Source organism: Macrobrachium rosenbergii, chromosome 20, assembly GCF_040412425.1.
Source record: "Macrobrachium rosenbergii isolate ZJJX-2024 chromosome 20, ASM4041242v1, whole genome shotgun sequence".
In the NCBI taxonomy this organism is placed as follows: domain Eukaryota; kingdom Metazoa; phylum Arthropoda; class Malacostraca; order Decapoda; family Palaemonidae; genus Macrobrachium; species Macrobrachium rosenbergii.
Genome location: NC_089760.1, coordinates 17628649 through 17653104, shown reverse-complemented (window position 1 = coordinate 17653104; position 24456 = coordinate 17628649). Strand labels below are relative to the sequence as shown.

Here is a 24456-nt window from a genome sequence, read left to right as displayed (position 1 = left end):
AGAACAAGAGACTTCCCTTCTAAAAGTCTGTCTGCAGACCTTCACCATCACAGATCCTCCTTTATTTCTGGGGTTATCGGAAAGATGTGATGGTTCTGATGCACCTTCCAATCCCAGCAAGTTCTTAAATAGAACTGGAGAGGTCTTAAGTGAAGTCTCCCAGTCTTACAAATTGCTCCAGAGAAGCCATCATCCCCAAGAGGCTTATCCGCTGGGTGGCGAAGCAAGAATGAAGCGAGAGGAAAAGGTCCACCTTCCTCAGTCTTCTACTCTCTTGAGTGACGGAGAAGCCCGAAAACTCAGAGAGTCTCAGAACTCCCAAATTCTGAGTGGGAATCATTTGTGATTTCTCAAAGTTCATTACAGTATTAGTCCTAATTAACAAATCTTATGTGTCTAAGTCCTCCATGCAGCATTTCTTCGTGGGCAAAAGAATTAGCCAATCATCCAGATACAGTATAGCGTGATACAGTACTCACTCCCGCTAAATGTAGCCAACCCGCCAAAGGAGCCAACACTCGAGTGAAAACTTGTGGGGCCGTCGAGAGACCGAAACAAAGTGCTCGAGATTGATAGATCTGGTCCTCGAAAATGAATCGTAGGTATTTCCTTGAGTCCAGGTGAATCAGAATATAGAAATAAGCATCTTGCACGTTCAGGGAGATCATCCAATCTCCCTGACGGATGGAGGCAAGAACGGAGTGGATGGTCCATGTTGAATTTTGTTTTATCTACGAAGAAAAGCACTTCCGTCAAGCACCGGTCTCCAACCCCCTGAAGCCATGGGCACTACAAAAGGCGACTGTAAAATCCTTTCAAGTCTGCCTTTTTGACTACTTCTATTGCTTCTTTGCTCAGAAGAGAGGACGCTTCCTTCAATAGGGCTGAATACCTCTCCGATCCTATGGAGTACGACGGGAGTGTTGTACACTGGCGGATTCTCCTTGAAGGGGATAGATTATCCCTCCTGTAAGACTTTCACCACCCACTGATCTGCTCCTCTTTTGCTCCATGTCTCCCAGAAGAGAAGAAGCCTGGCCCCTACCGGAACATGAAGGACTAAATTCTCACTTCGTAGAGGATGATTTGGAAGAAGATTTCTTGATCACTTGGGGAGCAAATCTAACTGATCCTGACCTGGAGCGCGATCTCTGATTTCCTTCACGAAACAGCTTTGGTTGCTTGAGAGGAGATGAAGGTTTAACTGAGAAGGCAGACCAGTCCCTCTGGAGCTTCGTCGATTGGGTTAACAAATCTTGCATTGATTTCTGGTGTAGACTCACTGCACTCTCACTTATGGTGGGCTGTGGAAACAAATGTTGCTTATCCAGAGGGGAAAAAAAGGAGAGCCGATTTCTGTGGGGCCATAACATCCTTCAATGTGAACAAGACCCAAAGTTCGCGCTTCTTAAGCAAGCCCATGGCATAAAGGGTAGCTAACTCCTGTGAGCCATCTTTAATGGCTTTATCTACGCAGGAGAGAAAATTAAACAGGTCTGAGACTTCATCACACAAAAGTGCCGATCTTGAAGCTTCTTGGCAACTGCTCCCAAACATCAGTCGAGAAAACTCAATACCTCGAAGGACTTGAACAAACTCAACAGATGATCTGGAGGAACACTAAAACAGGCTTTCCTGTGATCCCTCTTCTCAGAAAGCCAGTTCTCTACTTGGTGAAAAGCTTTCTTTGATGAAGAAGAGAGAACCATCTTAGGAAGTCCCGTTGAATCCAAGGGCCTGATTGCTCAGCAAGAAAGACGAAGCTGGAGAGGCAGGAGAGGCCAGAGTGAAAAATTCCGGGGACTGCTGCAGAAGGAACTTGAGGAGTGTTGCATACAACGTAGAAGATGAGTCCTGCCCCCTTCTTCGTCTTCAGAAGAGATCGAAGACAATCGAATCTAATTCAGGAGCTGTCTGTGCTGCAGGTTTCTGTAAAAGATGAAGGGTATTATCCAGTTTACGTTGCAAAGGCTCAAGAGCTGGGTCCAACGCAGGAGAAGGCTTATCAGAAGCTGCAGGGTGCTTGGAGTCTTGATGGGGCTCAAGTGCTAGGGAAGATCGAAAGCTGCAGGGCACTCCGACAAACAAGAGCGCCCGACCGCCTCAGGGCACCTGAGCGTGTTAGGGCACTTGGCTGCTTCAGGGCGCTTAACTGCATCAGGGCGCTTGGCTGCATCAGGGTGCCTGTCTGCTACAGGGTACCTGGCTGCTTCATGGCACTCATCAAAGCTGCTTCATGGCGCTCATCAAAGCATTCCGCCGATACGGGACGTTCAGAGGGAACAGGGCGCTTAACGCAAAATCTGGAGCTGTTCGCCTGAAAGGTGCAGTGAGCTAGAACCTCACTCCTGGCGCTGAGGAGCGGAGAAACGCTCCGGACTGTCTCACTTGCTACACGAAGGTTGAGGACTGAAGGAAGGCTCCCTCATTCTCTTGTAAGGGAGATGCGGGGACTGATCTTTACCAGAGAAACGTCTCTTAAGCGGGCAAGATTCATCAGGGAAGCGACGAAGATGGGTCTTACGAGGCGAGGACTCCTCAGAAGCTTGATGAAACCCGATGTACTTCCAAGACGCCTTTCCAGCAGCTGTCTCTAGTTGCAACCTCGGATGCAACAAGCTGGACTGAGGGGATGACAGCCCGTGGGCAGACACCAACTGGCCTCCCTTGGGCTACCGGTATGCTTCCTCCAAGGCGGCAGGGAGTATGGCAGGGACCGGCGCCTGGGACAATCAGCGGGACGAGCAGCCGCCTCCTCCACTGACACCTCACCTTTAGGAATGTTTTCAAACTTGTCCATCAGGACATGCAATGATGCCCTAACTGGGCCACTGTACTCACTACCAGATTTAAACGTTGCTCAAACTTATTCTCAAGGCTGGCAAAGCGATTGGGTTCGGAAGTGATGGAGCCAGGAGAAGGAGAAGGTGGTTTAGGAGAATTAATTGATGCAGGTGGGGAAGGGTTAGCAGTTGGAGAATTAACAGACATGTCAGCCTTATCCAATCTAGGAGTCAAAGCCTGACCATTTCTGTTCTCCCCAATCCCTGCACTTGTCACACGTCAAATTAACAGAGCAAACTTGTCCTTTGCAACCAGAACACAAGGTGTGAGAATCGTAAGTCAATTTTGTCATCCAGGTATTGCAGCCTTAGCTGCAATACCAGAAACTAGAACTACTAGTGCCAGACATATCCTCACTATAGTCTGTTTTTTTCCATCTGCCCACCCACCTGTGGTGCTCACGCATGGTAACACTGCATCCCGGGCTTTAAATAGTTGCGCTATGTGTAAGTTTTAGGTAAATAAAAGGATATCTGATTGCACATTTGCAACTGAAAAGTGGTTTAATAATTTACTGTATGCGAATTACACCGTTAATATTCGAAATAGGACATTGTTATTATTGTTGAATGTAAGCTGCCTTTTCGGGGTGGCAAATGGAACAGCCAGACGCAGTGGTGGGAAATTGCTTCCCTGAGTTCACTACGGCAAGATGTCAATTTTATTGGACCATACCTACTATGCTACTAAGCTATGTGTTACTTTTACATTATAAAGTGCGTTTTTGCCAGACACTACATGAAGTAACACGTAGCTTAGTAGCAGAGTAGGTGTGGCCCAATAAAGCTGACACCTTGTCGTAGTGAACAGCGAGAAAACCAATTTTCCCGCCACTGCGGCTGGCTTACATTCAACAATAATAACAATATCCTATTTTGAATATTAACAGTCTAATTCACATACAGTAAATTATTAAAACACTTTTCAGTTGCAAATGTACACCCAGATATCCATTTATTTACCTAAAACTTACACATGGCGTAACTATTTAAAGCCCAGGACGCAGTGTTACCATGCACGAGCACCACAGGTGGGTGGACAGATGGAAAAAAACAGACTATAGTTGAAAAGTCAAAACTGTGAAAGTCAAATCCAAAAGAGTCACTATGTAAAAAAAATGCTGAAAAGACTACAAAAATGCTTCACCAAGGAAGAAAGTTACGAACCCAAAAGAACTCTAAACTGCTGTAACACCACCAGGTGTTGATGCTACAAGCGGCAGAAACAAATTGTCGTGATGGCAATGCTGTTCCTCTTTCGTACCCCGAAAGTGGGCAGGGCATAGTCACCTACACAAAACATAAGAATCGCTACTGCGGAATTCAGAATTCTAACTGCCGTTCGAGTAGAAACTATTAACTAAGCAATTACTGGGTAAGTTCTGTTTTCTGTTTAAGGAAATACTGTATAGAGAACTGGGTAAGTTACTTATATAAAAGTTCTGTTTTCTGTTTAAGGAAATATGTATAGAGAACTGGGTAAGTTACTTATATAAAAGTTCTGTTTTCTGTTTAAGGAAATATAGATAAGTTCCATCAGCTCCTAAAGGGGAGGCATGCTAAAATCAACTCCAAAGATTGATGACTTATGGGCAGACCACCACTTATGATCACCAACACAGGAGAACAAGATCTCCTTCACACCCTCATTAGTATAAGCTCTCTCAGCTCTCTCATAGAACCTGAGCTTAACTTTTAAGCTCACTGAATTCTCATGGTAGGGAAACTTACATATAGCATTAACCCATGGCTTATCTTCAAGACAAAGCTTCAGGATTTTAGAAAGAGATCTCTTGATGCTAGTGTGAAGATGGTCATTTAAACAAAAATAATTGGAGTTCTATAAATTTCTCTCCAACTAAGCTCAATAGTGAATATCATCCAACTGGCCTGGGATTTCAAGTACAGTATACCGAAACAACATCTGAAGGCATCTAAAAACTATGCATATTCAGGTGCCCCAAATACTTCTTGTTAACAGTAATAGAGCTGAGCAGTCTAACATCTGTTTTGGATTTTCCTTTCATACCACCATACTAATATTTACCTATCTTTTCATTCATTTCATCCAAAACTTATACTTTTGATTTGTTTCCCAATAAAATTCCCACACTTCCTAGATTACTACTTGCTCCTCTATATTTATTTATTAGATCATACATTCCTTCACATCGTTTACATTATTTTAATGCTCTGTTGCTGACTGACTCAGAGGAGTGCAGTGTGTGGGTTAAATAATTATGAGCTACCCTCAATCTACTTAGTCTAATCTCAACCCCACAAGTTCTCTGGTGTGATGAAGAAGGGAGAAGCAGAGGGCAGTCCAAGATGAAGGAACTGAAAAAGATCAGCAATATCAAAGGCAGCTTAACAATCGCCCCCACCCCACCCCACCCCACCCCCAATTTAACATTCAACAGTAATCACAATCATACGCTATGTACCATACAAAAACATGAAAGAGCATCAACTTGGAAGTCAGTTACAATGCAAAGAAAAAGTGCTGACTTACTGCAGGTGAATAGGATGCTACTCCCACTCACCTCTCTACTACCCATTAATCTGACCTTGTTACCAAGTTTCAACAACCATTCACATCTCACGCTGAAGAATAATTCTACATAAAATGAGATGGGGTATTATTTTACTTTACTACAATACCTCAGGCTGCAGTAATGATTTCCTATAAAGTCACCTTAATATGCCTAATACAAAAAGCACACTAAAATCTATTATAAACTTTCTGTTACCGAGATATTTGACAAATTATGTTTATGTTTCACACTCATTCCCATGGGGCTAGTACTAAACACTGCACTCATGCGACTGGTGGTGGTAATAAAGTAAAAATTTACCAGCAGATGGTTTGTATTTCCACAGGAACAAGACATCATAATCTCAAGCTTCACAACCCAGTTGAAAACCATGACTATGCCAATAACAATACTAATTTTGACTCAACATAAACTGAAGAAGTGATGAGGTGCCAAAAAATGACTAGGCAGGACCCACAGCTCCCATTCTTGCCGCAAAGTCACTCCCCAGGTACAAAAATCAGTTGATCCAACTCATGTCACAAATATAACTATATGTAAAAGGCAATGATTGGTATTCTTGTAGGAACAAATGGTTTTTCTAGTGTACTTTCATATCTTCTAAATGACATCCATACTGATTTTGGTAAAGGTTACTTTAAGACCTGTAATCAAAAGGTAAGGGATGAGTTGAAATTAACTCTTTAAAATCTTACCTCATATTATGAAATGCTTGTGTACAAATGTTTACAATGATAATGATGAAACATGTAAGGCTATAAAATATACACAAATTTGATATTCATTTCCACTGGAAAACTTTGGAAAGAACAACAAAAGTGAGCTAAACACAAGGATGTATGCTAATACAATCTTTCTAACCTCAAGAGGCACATCTTTCACCTAACTACCTGGACCCCCTAAACCTTACCCAACAAGGGGTGTCGCATCACAAGTTAAAAACAGGTATGCATCCTAATCACATTGATAAATCTAAGCAAAAGCTCTGCACGCACTATTACCTTGGAAATTGATTTTTTCTATATTTTTAGTGTTGCTGATGAAGGAGGTGGTGTTGTTTATTGTCAGTCAAATATTATTAACCTCATATCTGGGAATGTGGGGTTTTGGCTAGGGTTGGGAGAAAAACCAGACCGCTATGTTGTTGTTATGGAATGGTTCCATGCCTGCGCAAGTCATTAGGGAGCCATATGTTTAAGAAGGGATTGGCTAAGGAAACCTATTATAAAAGGAACTACAGTAACCTAACATACCCTAACCTAGCAGGCCATGTTACTTGGTTGGGAGGCAGAGGCCCCCAGACCTCCCAGTGAAGGAAACTCCACTCTTTCCAGAAAGCTCCCCTATAACACTGAGCAAGCATGATAGCATTCCAGGATGGCCAGCATATAACTTCTGAGGTTAATTACAGTCAACCAACAAAATATAATGGTATATTCTTTTTAAGCAACCAAAATACCATAGGAACTGCTTAGTTCTACCTCAAACTTTCCTCAGGTAAAACTACAGGGTAACTCGACACGGAATGCCAAGTTGTTGTTATGGAATGGTTTCACACATGCGCAAGTCATTAGGGAGCCCTATGTTCAAAAAGGGATTGGCTAAGGAAACCTATTATAAAAGGAACTATACTAACCTAACATACCCAACCTAACCCAACCTAGCAGGTCATGTTACTTAGCCGGGAGGCAGAGGTACCTGTACCACGCGGTGAAGGAAACTCCACATTTTGCCAAAACCTCTCCTATAACACTGCGCATGCACAACAGCATTCCAAGACGGCCAGCATACAAAAACACGTCAGTTCTGATGTTAATTACAGTCGACTGCCAAAAAATAACGGTAAATTGTTAATAAGCATTAAAATACTACAGGAACACTCAATTTCAAAAGTAATACCCAATATAGAGCAACCCAATAGTTCTACCCTTTCCCAAAATAACCTAATCTTGCATGCCTATATTAAAACTGACTGGGTGGGCTTCGGCCCCTGGGCACCTAATCTAACCCGACCTAGCTCCTATAAATTCACCGTCTCCCACCTTCACCACCCAGCCTCATCCTAAGGTCAGATAGTAGTATAGTAGCATGGTTCCCACTGTAGTCCACCATTATTGTCAACACTGAGAGTGAGTTACAGTTAACCAATTTCTTATTAATATTTAATTTTTCGGAAGACTCCAGCCAGCCATATTCATTTTGACTGAAAAACCATTTTTATTTTTTGCAAAAACCAGGAATTGATAAGGTAGTAAAAGAACTAAAAAACCATAACGTAAAAACTGCAATTTTGCGTATTAGTTATGGAGGGGGCTGGTATTGTCTTACCTTACAAGTCCTTATTTTTCTCTGCTATTAGGCATTTGCGAAGGTTATGTATTGAGAAGAAATATTTTGTTTTGATGTGATTTGCCCAAGAAAAATATAAATTATAAAGCAGGAGGTGGCTGGAGTCTAACGAAAAATAACCATATTCACGACTAAATTATTAAAACAACAAACTACCAGAAAAACTGCATTTTGCTTTTAAAATCACCTACTTCGATACTTGGGTTAATTACTGTTACCAATTACTGTTTCGAAAATCTGCAAGCCTTGAGATTTTGTTCTTACCTGAATATTACCTCTTCGCCACCAAGTAACCATGGACGTCACATCACTCCAAAAATTGTTTTTAGTTGCTGCCTTGCAACGAGATAAACGTGGAAGTAATTGCGCCAAAAAAATACTGGTGCTTTGATTGGGAGACAAGAGTCAAGGCAGTAGTAATCAAGACTGAGGAATGCGGGATAATCTCTACAGAGTGGACAGTAGACTGCACGGAAGGAACTCATGTTAATGACGAATGGCAGGGCCAGGACAGGGGCCAAGGCTAAGCCAGTATTGGTCTCTTTTCTTAGGACTAGTGGGTAGATATGGCATAGCCTAATATTGATAAATGGGAAATAATAAATGCAAACTTGCAAAGTCGTTTAAAAATGCTAGATACGACCCAATGAGGGAAATACCGACGAACACTTGGAGGCAAGGAAAGATAAAGGTGAAACGGACGGTGTAAACACTGTGTACGTGATGCAGTTTTACCAAGCGCCAAGGAGCAGAATGGATCACAGTCACTGTCGAACTGTCAAGTCAACAAAGGTTTAGTATAAACAATAAGAGAATAAATGTACTAATGTGTTTGCTAAATATATATGGATTAAGAAAACATAAACTAATGTAAATTGAGAACGAAGAAAGATTTTAAAAAATGTTTTCCTCTACGAAAAAATTGTCTAATTTTAAGAAGGGAAATGGTTAAGCCAAATGTAAGATATGCCATCTAACTTTTAAAAGTTACGTTATTTTATTTTGCAGACTAATAGATATTATTTATTATTCATTTAATATTAACAGTATACGGTGATTTAGATGCTCACTCAGACTTTTTTAGGTTATCGGATTTTCGGTATGTTGCAAAATGGTAGTATATGGATAAACAGAGATGACAACCAAATTTCAATTTTTGAAAATGGGTACAAACGAGATCTAATGTGACAGAAGAAACTATTGAAAAACTTTAGTAAGTTTCGAAATAAAAATGGAAGATGCAAAGAAAGCAAGATAAGAAGATAGGCACAGGAGAAGCTAAAGTTAAGTTATTTGGATGATGGCAAATGTATATAGTGAGCATGAAAATAATATTGAATAAATCTGGAATGAGATAGGTAAGAGAGATTACCATGAAAGACAAATACAAGAAAATCACAGGGTAAAGGTAGACGATTATACCATTCCATGTAGAAGGAATATAAATATGTTTTAGCCAGAAGTATGAAAAACGTATATTTCCAACTGTGCCCTTTCTCCGGGATTTTCTGTCCCATCATACTGGTCTTTGTCCTGCAACCTTCATTTCAGATACGGGTCTGACTAACTGCTCAGCATTCATTCCATCACATGCCTATTGAGTTTTCTAATTTCCAGCCTTTGAACACACCTGCCTTTGGCACCAGTCCCACCAAAAACTTCCTTCCAAGCACTAGAAACATGGAAATGACCCTGATTTAGCACTCTTGTCCAGGATAAGAAGATTTACGTCCATTCCCAGGGACATGTACACTCTTTTAATCACATCATGACGCCAGAACTACTGTACTCACCTGTACTTACAACTAAATGAGGGCACTTGAGTCTGAGATGCCTTGACCTTTGCAGATATAGACATATGGCTTGTACCAGACAAAAGAGCACCTCATCTTGATCATTGTGCATGGTCACAAGAAAGAGAAATGAAAATAACTCCTACCCATTGCTAGGCACTGATGGGTTTTGTGTCTTGCCATAAATTTTGGCATGAAGGATTGTAACTGGAATATAAAATTTAGGCCAAAGGCCAAGCACTGGGACCTATGAGGTCAGCCAGTGCTGAATGGGATACTGACAGTAAAATGGTTTTAAATATGTAATAAGAGATAAACCTTGCAGTTACTTTAGGAAACAATTGTTGGGAGAGGGTAAAAGTAAGATGGAAGAAACAGAACATGAACAGAAGTACAGCAAAATGAATAAATGGGGTTGCAGCTAGTGGCCAAAAGGATGCTGCAAAGAATTCTGAAGTAATGGCATCATGCATTATGCACTGTGTGAAATGCACTAATGGCGCTAACCCCCTATGGAGGATATGTAGGAAAACAAGAGCCCGTCTCCATCCGTTTGAGAGAGATCATGTAATTTGAGTAGTTTCTTTGCCGTTACCAATAAAGTTAGTTTTTGATATAGCATTTCTTTGCCCGACTATCTCCTCAGGGGCTTGAAATGGTGACAGAGATGGAGGCTTTGTTAGATTAATGTGATGTCCCATTTTGAGGGTTTCTGTTTAGCCGTTCCCGCTACTTGTCCCTGTTGACTAAGCTAGATGGCTATCACATTTCAGCAGCCTGGGCCATACCTTGTCAACAGTTCTGCAACATGGTGGACTGCTAACTCATGTACCTATTTCACCAGTATATACACGGTTAAGAGATTGTTTTGTCCCTGCTTGTTGACATGGTATGGTGTCTTGTTGCTCACCATCACTAGCCTACTTTGTGTCCCAAAAACTCCTCTTAAAGTCTTGCAGTGCAAGTAAGGCCATCCCATCTCAAGGGTGTTCATATGAAGGTGAATCATGCTGGTCCCAAATACCCAAGATGAACGGACCTTTCAGTGTTCTCTACCAAGTGCTTCCCTTTGTCCAACCACCATACAAGGTCCCCATTCCAAGGAACCTGCAGTGTTGGAAAATTGGCCTTGTATGGCCATTCCTGTTTCAGGCACCACTGGATGAAACACATGGCAAGGCACTACTTTTTCCAAACAACTAACACAGAGTCCAAGTATCGCAACATTTAATTCAGCTTGGCAAGGCTGGTGTCTACTGGTTGGACTCTTGGCATAGCCATGTCAATCAGCATACGGAAGTATTTCATCTGCTGCTTGGGGTCAGTTCTGACTTCTCCCGATTTATTATGATCTCCAGATCATAACAAAAAGCTAAATACTAAACAATGATCCCTTTTCCATAGTAACTTCTGCTGTGAAGTTGTCATGATTAAGAAATCGTCGAGTTACCACAAGTAGATCCCAATGACAGTGCCCAAACTAACACTAGTGTGAATACTCTTGTGAAAGCTTGGGGGCCAGTTGCAAGACCAAAGAACACCTTGAACTGGAACATTACCCTTATGCAGACAAAGCAAAGATACATTTGAAAATATGGATGAATGGGCATCTGGAAGTACATATCCTACAGATATAGAGACAGCATGAAGTCCCCCTCTTTTTATAGAACCAACACAATGTGGCATTTCTATCTTATGGTGTTTGATATATGAGAAGTTGATGACTGCCCTCCAGCCTTCCATATAAAAATACAACTGTAAAAGCCCGAAGAGCAACAGTCTGACTTCCAGGGTGTCTTTGTACACCACTTCTGTACTTCCATCTCTTGTGCATAAGACAGAAGTGGTATCAGTCTGTAAGATAGGGGAAGGGAAGCACTCCTTGAAAGGCAGCCTTCCCCGCCTCTGTGCTACAATAAATGAGCAGAACCATTCTGGCTGGCCCCACACAAACAGAATGAGCAGGCGTGCATTCTGTCCGCTGGTTGTGCAGCCAGTGCAACACTGAGCAGTTACTGTGCCATGCACGCTGCAAACCCACCGAGAAGAGCAGGGCCATGCTTCCCATTGGACTATGACTATCCCTAAATTGCCCGAGACCAGTTATGGTGTATCAACGCTGTGAGGCTGACACTAACCATAGTCAGTCAAGGTAATTTCTACTATGTAGAACTGAAAGCAATGATGTAAGCAACCGGTCACATGAAGTGTACATGATCAGATCTTGGTGATGCATCTCTAGCAGACACTATTTGCATGAACCTTATCACCCAGAGATTACTGTTGCTGCACAAAGGACACCGCCTACTTTGAAACCTTGATAGAACAGTAGAGAATATAGAATTTAGGCCAAAGGCCAAGCGCTGGGACCCATGAGGTCATTCAGAAAAGGAACGAAAGGGGTTGTGGCTAAGGCGGAATGAACCCCCTACAGGAACCTTAAACTCCTGTTTTCCGTGTTTTAACTACACATAACTGCATCAGAAAGTATATCTTGTACAGACTCAACCAAAAAACACCAAAACTTTAAGCAGTTTGTATTTTCACCAGATACTAAACTAGTTTTCATAAAGGTAGTGTTTAAGGGCATTCCGTGGTTCCGCTTGGGATCTGTGACCTTCAAATTGCAGACTTGTTTTTATGAGCTTTTTCTCCTATGACTTTTGCGTAACTTGACAAAAGTTTGAACTATTTTTGTTTGCATCATCGTCTGTCTGTAATGTCCCGAAGGTGTTTACTCACTTTTCATTAGTATCAAAATCATTACCCAAAATTAATACCATTTCAATTGTAACTAGTCAATAAGTGGCACTCGCCATACAGCACTGAGGGTATTGTAAAACTGAGCCACATCAGACTCAACTATTCACAACCTTGATATACAGGTTACACCTATTGGTCCAGGTACTTAGCAGTGTTACTAGTTTTGGGATATATTGTATTCTAAAAACACAGTCAGGCAGGACAACTGCACCACCACAGCCTGTGCACAAAATGTTCAGTAGACCACTATTTCCATCAAGGGAATGAACCAAATCTAAAGATGCTGTTCAGTGGTCAGTTAGTTGCATATACATGTATCATTTCATTTTAAACTGGATCGGGATGGTTCATAGAGTTCACCACCCATATATAGCACTAGCCATAACTTTGCTCGAATTTCATGAAGTGACCAGTGCCTATTTCAAAGGGGTTTGATTAATCCATTAGCCACAGTCCAAATAGTGGACACATGCATGAGGACTGGACCAGCCCACATTTTCACTGATATGGATGGTCATTCGAATTCTCCATGAAACGAATTTTTTACTATTAAATTACCACTAATACTGAACTTGAACATCTTTTACTTTCTCTAAAAAATGAAAAGACAATGCATGAACAATACTTGGACATGCTGGAAATTTTTAAAAGTTCAATTGATTACTAATGGCACAGTATAATGTGTACATAAAAATGCATGAAATTCAAAAGGCTGATTAAAAACTACCCTTACAATAAATAATCTTTTATTTGGTATTCATCTCATAAAAAAGTAAAAAATAATATTCATGTGCAAAGAAATAAAATTAATTTCAGATGTATTTCACAGGAATAAATTGTTATAATGAATTACCATGAAATCAAAGTTTATCTTTGGTAAATTTACTGGCCACCTCTTAACCTAAGAACCAAGTGAAGAGTAGATTCCTTTTGAATATTGTAGTCCGACAGGGTGCGACCATCCTCAAGCTGCTTACCAGCAAAGATCAACCTCTGTTGGTCAGGCGGAATGCCTTCCTTGTCCTGAATCTTTGCTTTTACATTCTCAATGGTGTCAGAGGGTTCAACTTCAAGTGTTATTGTCTTACCAGTTAAGGTCTTCACAAAGATCTGCATACCACCTCGCAACCTAAGTACTAAATGAAGGGTACTTTCCTTTTGAATGTTGTAATCTGACAATGTACGGCCATCTTCTAGCTGTTTACCAGCAAAGATCAACCTCTGCTGATCTGGTGGAATACCTTCCTTATCCTGAATCTTGGCCTTTACATTTTCGATGGTATCAGAAGGCTCAACTTCAAGGGTGATGGTCTTTCCAGTTAAGGTTTTAACGAAGATCTGCATACCACCTCTTAACCTGAGCACCAGGTGAAGAGTACTTTCCTTCTGGATATTGTAATCAGACAATGTGCGACCATCTTCTAGCTGTTTACCAGCAAAGATCAACCTCTGCTGGTCTGGTGGAATACCTTCTTTGTCCTGAATCTTGGCTTTCACATTCTCAATGGTGTCAGAAGGCTCAACTTCAAGGGTGATAGTCTTTCCAGTTAGGGTCTTAACGAAGATCTGCATACCTCCTCGCAACCTCAATACCAAGTGAAGGGTACTTTCCTTCTGGATGTTGTAATCAGACAATGTGCGACCATCTTCAAGTTGTTTCCCTGCAAAGATCAACCTCTGCTGGTCTGGAGGAATACCTTCTTTGTCCTGAATCTTGGCTTTCACATTCTCAATGGTGTCAGAAGGCTCAACTTCAAGGGTGATAGTCTTTCCAGTTAGGGTCTTGACAAAGATCTGCATACCTCCTCGCAACCTCAATACCAAGTGAAGGGTACTTTCCTTCTGGATGTTGTAATCAGACAATGTGCGACCATCTTCAAGTTGTTTCCCTGCAAAGATCAACCTCTGCTGGTCTGGAGGAATACCTTCCTTGTCCTGAATCTTGGCTTTCACATTCTCAATGGTGTCAGAAGGCTCAACTTCAAGGGTGATAGTCTTTCCAGTTAGGGTCTTGACGAAGATCTGCATACCTCCTCGCAACCTCAATACCAAGTGAAGGGTACTTTCCTTCTGAATGTTGTAATCAGACAATGTGCGACCATCTTCAAGTTGTTTACCAGCAAAGATCAGCCTCTGTTGGTCTGGAGGAATACCTTCTTTGTCCTGGATCTTTGCTTTCACATTCTCAATTGTGTCAGAAGGTTCTACTTCTAGGGTAATTGTTTTTCCAGTCAAGGTCTTCACAAAGATCTGCATACCACCTCTCAACCTCAATACCAAGTGAAGGGTACTTTCCTTCTGAATGTTGTAATCAGATAGCGTGCGACCATCTTCAAGTTGTTTACCAGCAAAGATCAACCTCTGTTGGTCTGGAGGAATACCTTCCTTGTCCTGAATCTTGGCTTTCACGTTCTCAATGGTGTCAGAAGGCTCAACTTCAAGGGTGATGGTCTTTCCAGTTAGGTTTTAACGAAGATCTGCATACCACCTCTCAACCTGAGTACTAAGTGAAGAGTACTTTCCTTCTGAATGTTGTAATCAGATAGTGTGCGACCATCTTCAAGTTGTTTGCCAGCAAAGATCAATCTCTGCTGGTCTGGAGGAATACCTTCCTTGTCCTGAATCTTGGCTTTCACATTCTCAATGGTGTCAGAAGGTTCAACCTCAAGGGTAATGGTTTTTCCAGTTAGCGTTTTAACGAAGATCTGCATACCACCTCTCAACCTAAGTACTAAGTGAAGAGTACTTTCCTTCTGAATGTTATAATCAGATAGTGTGCGACCATCTTCAAGTTGTTTACCAGCGAAAATCAACCTCTGCTGGTCTGGGGGAATACCTTCCTTATCCTGAATTTTGGCTTTCACATTCTCAATGGTGTCAGAAGGCTCAACTTCAAGGGTGATGGTCTTTCCAGTTAAGGTCTTAACGAAGATCTGCATACCTCCTCGCAACCTCAATACCAAGTGAAGGGTACTTTCCTTCTGAATGTTGTAATCAGATAATGTGCGACCATCTTCAAGTTGTTTACCAGCAAAGATCAATCTCTGCTGGTCTGGAGGAATACCTTCTTTGTCCTGAATCTTGGCTTTCACATTCTCAATGGTGTCAGAAGGTTCAACTTCTAGGGTGATGGTCTTTCCTGTTAGGGTTTTAACGAAGATCTGCATACCACCTCTCAACCTGAGTACTAAGTGAAGGGTACTTTCCTTCTGGATGTTGTAATCAGATAGTGTGCGACCGTCTTCAAGTTGTTTGCCAGCAAAGATCAATCTCTGCTGGTCTGGAGGAATACCTTCCTTGTCCTGAATCTTGGCTTTCACATTCTCAATGGTGTCAGAAGGTTCAACCTCAAGGGTAATGGTTTTTCCAGTTAGCGTTTTAACGAAGATCTGCATACCACCTCTCAACCTAAGTACTAAGTGAAGAGTACTTTCCTTCTGAATGTTATAATCAGATAGTGTGCGACCATCTTCAAGTTGTTTACCAGCGAAGATCAACCTCTGCTGGTCTGGGGGAATACCTTCCTTATCCTGAATTTTGGCTTTCACATTCTCAATGGTGTCAGAAGGCTCAACTTCAAGGGTGATAGTCTTTCCAGTTAGGGTCTTAACGAAGATCTGCATACCTCCTCGCAACCTCAATACCAAGTGGAGGGTACTTTCCTTCTGAATGTTGTAATCAGATAAAGTGCGACCATCTTCAAGTTGTTTACCAGCAAAGATCAGCCTCTGTTGGTCTGGAGGAATACCTTCTTTGTCCTGAATCTTAGCTTTCACATTCTCAATGGTGTCAGAAGGCTCAACTTCAAGGGTGATGGTCTTTCCAGTTAGGGTTTTAACGAAGATCTGCATACCACCTCGCAACCTAAGTACTAAGTGAAGGGTACTTTCCTTCTGAATGTTGTAATCAGACAATGTTCGACCATCTTCTAGCTGTTTACCAGCAAAGATCAACCTCTGCTGATCTGGTGGAATACCTTCCTTGTCCTGAATCTTTGCTTTTACGTTTTCGATTGTATCTGAAGGCTCGACTTCAAGGGTGATGGTCTTTCCAGTTAGGGTTTTAACGAAGATCTGCATACCACCTCTCAATCTGAGTACCAAATGAAGGGTACTTTCCTTCTGAATGTTGTAATCAGACAATGTGCGACCATCTTCTAGCTGTTTACCAGCAAAGATCAACCTCTGCTGATCTGGAGGAATACCTTCCTTGTCTTGAATCTTTGCTTTTACATTCTCAATGGTGTCAGAAGGTTCAACTTCCAAGGTGATGGTTTTTCCTGTAAGGGTCTTCACAAAGATTTGCATACCTCCTCTCAGCCTAAGAACCAAGTGTAGGGTGGATTCCTTTTGAATATTGTAGTCAGACAGAGTGCGACCATCTTCAAGCTGTTTTCCTGCAAAAATTAATCTCTGCTGATCAGGTGGAATACCTTCCTTGTCTTGAATTTTTGCTTTCACATTCTCAATGGTGTCAGAAGGTTCAACTTCCAAGGTGATGGTTTTCCCTGTAAGGGTCTTCACAAATATTTGCATACCTCCTCTCAGCCTAAGAACCAAGTGTAGGGTTGATTCCTTTTGAATATTGTAGTCAGATAGTGTACGACCATCTTCAAGCTGTTTTCCTGCAAAAATTAATCTCTGCTGATCAGGTGGAATACCTTCCTTGTCTTGAATTTTTGCTTTCACATTCTCAATGGTGTCAGAAGGTTCAACTTCCAAGGTGATGGTTTTTCCCTGTAAGGGTCTTCACAAAGATTTGCATACCTCCTCTCAGCCTAAGAACCAAGTGTAGGGTAGATTCCTTTTGAATATTGTAGTCAGACAGAGTACGACCATCTTCAAGCTGTTTTCCTGCAAAAATTAATCTCTGCTGATCAGGTGGAATACCTTCCTTGTCTTGAATTTTTGCTTTCACATTCTCAATGGTGTCAGAAGGTTCAACTTCCAAGGTGATGGTTTTTCCTGTAAGGGTCTTCACAAAGATTTGCATACCTCCTCTCAGCCTAAGAACCAAGTGTAGGGTAGATTCCTTTTGAATATTGTAGTCAGATAGAGTGCGACCATCTTCAAGCTGTTTTCCTGCAAAAATCAGTCTCTGCTGATCAGGTGGAATACCTTCCTTGTCTTGAATTTTTGCTTTCACATTCTCAATGGTGTCAGAGGGCTCAACTTCTAGTGTGATGGTTTTTCCTGTAAGGGTCTTCACAAAGATTTGCATACCTCCTCTCAGCCTAAGTACCAAGTGTAAGGTAGATTCCTTTTGAATATTGTAGTCAGATAGAGTACGACCATCTTCAAGCTGTTTTCCTGCAAAAATTAACCTCTGTTGATCAGGTGGAATACCTTCCTTGTCTTGAATTTTTGCTTTCACATTCTCAATGGTGTCAGAAGGTTCAACTTCCAAGGTGATGGTTTTTCCTGTAAGGGTCTTCACAAAGATTTGCATACCTCCTCTCAGCCTAAGAACCAAGTGTAGGGTAGATTCCTTTTGAATATTGTAGTCAGATAGAGTGCGACCATCTTCAAGCTGTTTTCCTGCAAAAATCAGTCTCTGCTGATCAGGTGGAATGCCTTCTTTATCTTGAATTTTTGCTTTCACATTCTCAATGGTGTCAGAAGGTTCAACTTCTAAGGTGATGGTTTTCCCTGTAAGGGTCTTGACAAAAATTTGCATACCTCCTCTCAATCTGAGTACTAAATGAAGGGTGCTTTCTTTTTGAATGTTGTAATCAGATAGTGTGCGACCATCTTCAAGCTGCTTTCCAGCAAAAATCAACCTCTGCTGGTCTGGAGGTATGCCTTCTTTATCCTGAATTTTTGCTTTGACATTTTCTATGGTGTCAGAGGGCTCTACTTCCAATGTGATTGTCTTCCCTGTGAGTGTCTTCACAAATATCTGCATACCGCCTCTCAACCTGAGCACTAAATGAAGAGTCGACTCCTTTTGTATATTGTAATCTGACAAAGTTCTACCATCTTCTAACTGCTTGCCTGCAAAAATTAACCTTTGCTGATCAGGTGGAATACCTTCTTTATCTTGAATCTTTGCTTTCACATTTTCAATAGTGTCTGAAGGCTCAACCTCCAAAGTAATGGTTTTCCCTGTGAGGGTCTTGACAAAAATTTGCATGCCTCCTCTCAATCTCAACACCAAGTGAAGAGTGCTTTCTTTCTGGATATTATAATCTGACAATGTGCGGCCATCTTCAAGCTGTTTGCCTGCAAAAATCAACCTCTGTTGATCTGGTGGGATACCCTCCTTATCTTGAATTTTTGCTTTTACATTTTCGATTGTGTCTGAAGGCTCAACCTCCAATGTGATGGTCTTGCCAGTGAGGGTTTTCACAAAAATCTGCATACCCCCTCTCAACCTCAAGACCAAGTGTAAGGTGCTCTCTTTCTGAATGTTGTAATCAGACAATGTGCGACCATCTTCCAACTGTTTTCCAGCAAAGATTAATCTCTGTTGGTCAGGAGGAATGCCTTCTTTGTCTTGGATCTTCTGCTTGACATTCTCAATAGTGTCTGAAGGCTCAACCTCCAAGGTAATTGTCTTCCCAGTAAGGGTCTTCACAAAGATCTGCATACTGCACCTGCAAAAAAAAAATAACTTTAATTCCCTTGATATTTTTCGCTTTCCTTATATTTACAGTTTAAATTGTTTTTGTTAACTGTAGAACTTTCCAACTCTTGCTTCTTGTGCATAATGTACATTCTGGGGAATTCCAAACCATACAACCCTTGAACTGGGCTAATTTAATAAGCATCACAACTTAACAAAATGATTTTAACCCATTATTGCAGAAAGCTCTACGTAACTACTGTATTTAACCTGTGACCTTGGATCACAGTTAAAAACTATTAAACTCATCAATGTAAAAATTATAAAACAAGTATAGCATTAAATTCAGTGAATGTGACAATAAAACATCCTAATTGAACTACAAAATAAGAACCTTAAGACATTCACTACATCAGAGTTACCAATACTTAGGAGAATCTTGTGGATTATACTTATAAAAGGCACAAAACAGACTATGCTTTAAATCTGCCAGAAGGATCCAGTCCAGACACCCTGACCATCTAATTAACACTAGGCTTGGAACAATCTCTTATAGGCACTAACAAACACCCACAATCACATTCCAGTCTTTAGTTATATATGCAAATATTTCTATAAATATATACATATAAATATACAAATATATATACATACACAATATATATATATATATATATATATATATATATATATATATATATATATATATATATATATATATATATATATATATATATATGCATGTTTCACTAATATATCTTGACTATGAACATTATGATCTCCCTGACTACTTAAAAGATTTAAATTTCCACCTTTTTTAAAGTAAAAATTTCTAAGTGCACCAAGCAATACTCGCAATGAAGTTACAAACCTACAGAATCTGACCTACAATAACAACCCTTTAAACAAAGCCCCTCTCTCTTATCAGAATATATAACCAGATTTGGGCTTGGCAACTCGGACTAAAGCACACAACCTTAAATCTTCCTTAGTGACCATACTTGGCCTTAGAAAACTCAGACTAAATTACACAACCTTAAATTTTCCTACGTGCACCTGCAATATTTGCACTAGAGCAACAAAGCCATGAAATTTGATGTCCAATACCAAAATTATTCCATTTCCAGAATATGTAACACAATTGACTTAAAAAAAGGACTATGGCTTAATTTATCATCCTTTTGTTTTACAAAAACTACTTCCTTTCTAAAATGCATCTCTAAGGTTGCATGCTTCAGGCAAGTGTAGGCCTAACCTATTGATAACTTGACTTGTTCAACACATGCAACATTACCAAACCAATTACTGTATGTGTAAATGAAGGTTGTTATGCATACTGTTTATGGTGCATGCTAAATCGAGTCAAGATAAAGAACATGCCAGGCATTTTTTCAGGATAATGTCTACACTGGCTTATGAATATGCTAGGATTGCTCAATTAATAAATGTATGCCAGCCTAGGTATGCTGACACAAAAAACATTGCACACTTCTAATCAAGCTATGATTAGGGGAAAATTTTTTAACATTTTGCTTAACTAGGATCAAGTGATCAGTGGTGAAGCTAAAATTCCTATTGTAACTTGTCTTAATAACACTACGCTGTGTTTGGTATTAAAGTGCACATTTTCTACAGACTTTACAGAACTTTTAATGCATGACAAACTACAGTAACATGTATGTCATTTTTGTGTATTTTAGTTTTCAAATGCTTCTTTTAATTCATAAATTAATAAACCGGTATGTACAATCTTTTCTCCATTTTGTTTTATGCATTCATCTTTCTCATGACAAAAGGACTTTACTGATTAATTTCTAGATATTTTATAGTTTTAAGCTTTTGTAATTATTATACAAACTAATCTGCAATTTACATAGCCACCATCTAGAGTGGAAAAAAAAATTCAACAAAACAGTAACAATGAAAATTACTAAACATGTAATAGAAGAGAATTCTATTTTCATTTATAATATTGCCATATCTTTAAAATCTATTCTCAAAGGTACACAGCAAATTATTTTAATACAATACACATCAAAATTATCAAAAGTTCAAAGACAATACATATTAAAATCATCAAAAGCTCAAAAAGAATGTTCTCTGCTTGTCTTGCCTACATATGTTACGCCTAACGCAAAGGAACATTTTCAGCTTGTCATGCCTGCATGTGCATAATATGTAAGGTATGCCAAAGGGACTGCAATAAACTCTGCCAAACAAACTTATGGTATTTAACCTTAATTTTTGCAAAATACTTTGACTTGTTTACATTTACAATAAATTTTAAACAAGGAATTTGCTGCAAATGTTGATAAATGTACAGCAAACCCTATGGTAACCCAGTTTCTGCTATTCTAAAAACAGCATTAAAAGCATTTGTCAGGATTGCTTGAAATTCAGCTTGAAGAGCCTTGATTAGCAAGGGTTTGACAAATCTAAATCCCATATACAGCAACAATGAGCACACGGAAAGTGCAATTTGCTGCACTAACAGCATACTGTCGAGGGAATAGTCTCAAGAACAAATCTGGCTATCCAACCATTACATTCAACTCAATGGCTATCCAACCCTTACAATCAATTTAACCTATCTTATGCTAATGCACTTGTAAATCCACAAGCTCGGACCACACACCCACAGTAGGTACCACAACCAGGTAAGGACGCCCACAATTAGGTAGAATACATTAAATCATGCCAACCATTATGTACTGTACCACTGAACAAGAGCAATCAACATGGAGAAAGCTTGATAAAGGCTATGCATGTTGTTGCATTGATTAAGGCTACAAATAAGATTAATAAAAATGACCAATGAAATATTCCACAATAAAAGCTCAGTTTTGGAAGCAAATAATAAGAATCACTCGAGTATGGAAAGTAGGCTTATTTCTAATTAGAAAACACTGATCAACAGTCTCTCAACATGCTCCATTTAGTTTTCACTACTACACCATGAATTACTAGGCTAAAAATTTCCTAAAATGGGAGTACTTTTAGTTTATTTTAGTTGCCTTCACTTCAATCCTTCAGTCATGGAATACATAGCTACATAATTACCTTATGACATACGATACATTTGCAATTGCTACTATTAGGCCTACCACCCTACATATAAACCTGGGAATAGACCTAATACCCCTTCTATGTATTTTGGTTGCTTAAAAAGAATTTACCGTTATTTTTTTGTCAGTCAACTGTAACTAACCCGTAATTAACCTCAGAAGTTGTACGCTGGCCATCCTGGAATGGTATCGCGCATGCGCAGTTTTATAGGGGAGCTTTTTATAAAGAGCTTACTTCACTGGGGGGGTGATCAAGGGGAACCTGAGGCCCCAAGGCCAAGTAACATGGCCTGCTAGGTTAGGTTAGGGTACGTTAGGTTAGTATTAACTCATTTGACAAGAGAGCCACTCCCTTCTCAAACATATGGCTCCCTGATAACTTGCAAATGCGCAGAACCCATTCCATAATAACATGGCAGTCCTGTATACCTACCAACGCTTCCAAAACCTTACGTTCCCAAAGGGTCCTCAACCATGTTGATTAGATTTGACTTTAAAAATAACTGACCGGCAATAATACATCAGCACAGCAAAGGAGAGGAAAATTAATTTCCGAGGTAATGGTCCATGTGGAGCTCTTACTTAGAACTACCAAACTTGGAGAAAATTTTTCAAGTGGTTAGGATACAATAATATAGGTAACCAAACCTTTGATGGTTTAGCCTACTTCAAAATTCGTCACTTACAGATTTCTGTTATGTAGCCTAGCTTATGTACGCAGAGGATATCCTAGTCAAATATCTATGGCTTAGTTAAATTTGTTCAACCCTGAATTAGGTTATTGCAAATAACTAAGCTAAAGTTAGCCTAGGGTCCTGTTTGTATGTAGTCTGTCAATTTTCAGTACAAGTCTGCCCTATCTCTATTAGATTCGGGTTCAAAAGGGTAAAGAACAGAATATGACTGCTCTACAGTTCTTTGTCCTTGAGCATTGCCCTGTAAATCTCAAGTTAAAGTATACCCAAAGTCTACAAACCAGTACCTGATTTAGAGGTGACAATATCAAGCTCAACTAACATTTACGGGGAAAAGTTTAAATGCTGAAACTAAATACGGGGGAGGGGGTGACAGCACCAGCCTAGTTAACAATGGTCTAGGCTAAGTTTTTCAGATTTTGTACTTGAACGACTATTGCTCCCTTGCACTATTAGCTTACATTATCGTCGGTAGTAGACTATCCATCCTACGTGAAGGACAGACTTAGGCTAGCTACACACACTGGTAACGACCTCGTATTCTTAAATTAAAGCCAGGTGGGTTTCTTACTTTTCACAATACTCGACACTTCATGATTTGGAGACTCCAACCACTGGCTTACATTATTGCCGCCTCTTACGGGTCCACTATTCACTCTGAGGGGCTGCCTACGTGTAAAATTATATAGTCTAGAATCTGGGAAATTTAATCACAGCACATTCAATACAAAACCCATATAGAACAATAGTTTAGTGTGATCTACGTCATACGAATAGGCTAAGGCCTCTCTTGATCAGTTATCAATACGAGGAGCGATATGTAAAATAAATCTAATAGCCTATACGTATTTCGACGTGAACGGTGACCCGGAACACCACCATGTAAATTTTACGTATCTTGACTGGTCCCCCGTCCAGCATACACCTAAAAATAGCCTACGCCACTGAAGCACCGAATTCTCTCTCTCGCTAACCCAACTTGCATACAAACCGTACGTGAAAGCAATATATAAACCACATTCTTCTCAATAAAAAGCAGTCGGCAATTCCAACTTAAAAATAAGTAACAAAGCCGTGGCTAATTTCCTACATAAAAAAAAACAGGCCGACATGAAACCTAAATTACACGTACAACAAAATTAGCCTTTCAACACAGAAAAAAGTATAACTATCGTAAGCCTGAAGCTTTCGTGATCACACCTAACTTAAGATTCCACGTTCATGTACAGAGTTTGTGCAACACAACACAAAGAGAAAGCGAATCACTTGCACCGATACCTACCAAGTTTTACGGAATGCACTGTTATAGATACACTTTGTGTTTTCAACACCAACTGCTCAGCTGAGTCGCATCAGCTCGCTTTATAGCCGGTTGATCACGTGACTTGTACGCATGCGCAGATGTATTGATTTACCAGATGTAGGAAATGTTCCCTTTATTTTATATACGATAATTGCTTTTCAGTATCTCTTTAGCAGTGACCATTAGTTTTAACACTAATTACAGTGAACTATGAGTTGCATAGCATATCTGGTGTAGCTTGAAATAATCAGGCCACACCAATATCAATGGATTACATATGTCGACGTCATCAACAAAGAAGCAAGGCTGTGCGGGACTGCGGGGCGGCCAAAAAGATCCAGAATGGCGTGGAAGCTTCGGAATTCGTGATAATTCTTGTGAAGTCTTGCATCATTGTTCCTGTCAGAATGATTCTTTTTCTTTTGTGACAGCTGTTCGTGTTAATGACGAATATTAATGTTTTCATATGTTCAGGGGGATATTTGTATGTTCTATTATAAATTTGGCGACAAGCTTAGGTTCTTTG

At 40.2% G+C, this 24456-nt stretch overlaps 1 protein-coding gene and 1 long non-coding RNA gene across 2 annotated transcripts in view; both read right to left on the bottom strand.

Moving 5' to 3' along the window:
• The window catches only part of LOC136849106 (uncharacterized), a 38500-nt gene extending 29987 nt beyond the window's left edge, over positions 1-8513 (bottom strand). The window contains exon 1 of the long non-coding RNA XR_010856236.1: positions 8012-8513. This is a non-coding gene — a long non-coding RNA (uncharacterized lncRNA). The remainder of the gene's footprint in view (positions 1-8011) is intronic.
• A 4519-nt stretch (positions 8514-13032) lies between these two features.
• On the bottom strand, positions 13033-24456 carry LOC136849103 (uncharacterized). The gene is given in 4 exon segments (XM_067122063.1): positions 13033-14765; positions 14768-17039; positions 17041-18898; positions 23910-24456. Coding segments are annotated over 3 exon segments (5703 nt in total). The 5' UTR covers positions 18892-18898; positions 23910-24456; the 3' UTR covers positions 13033-13185.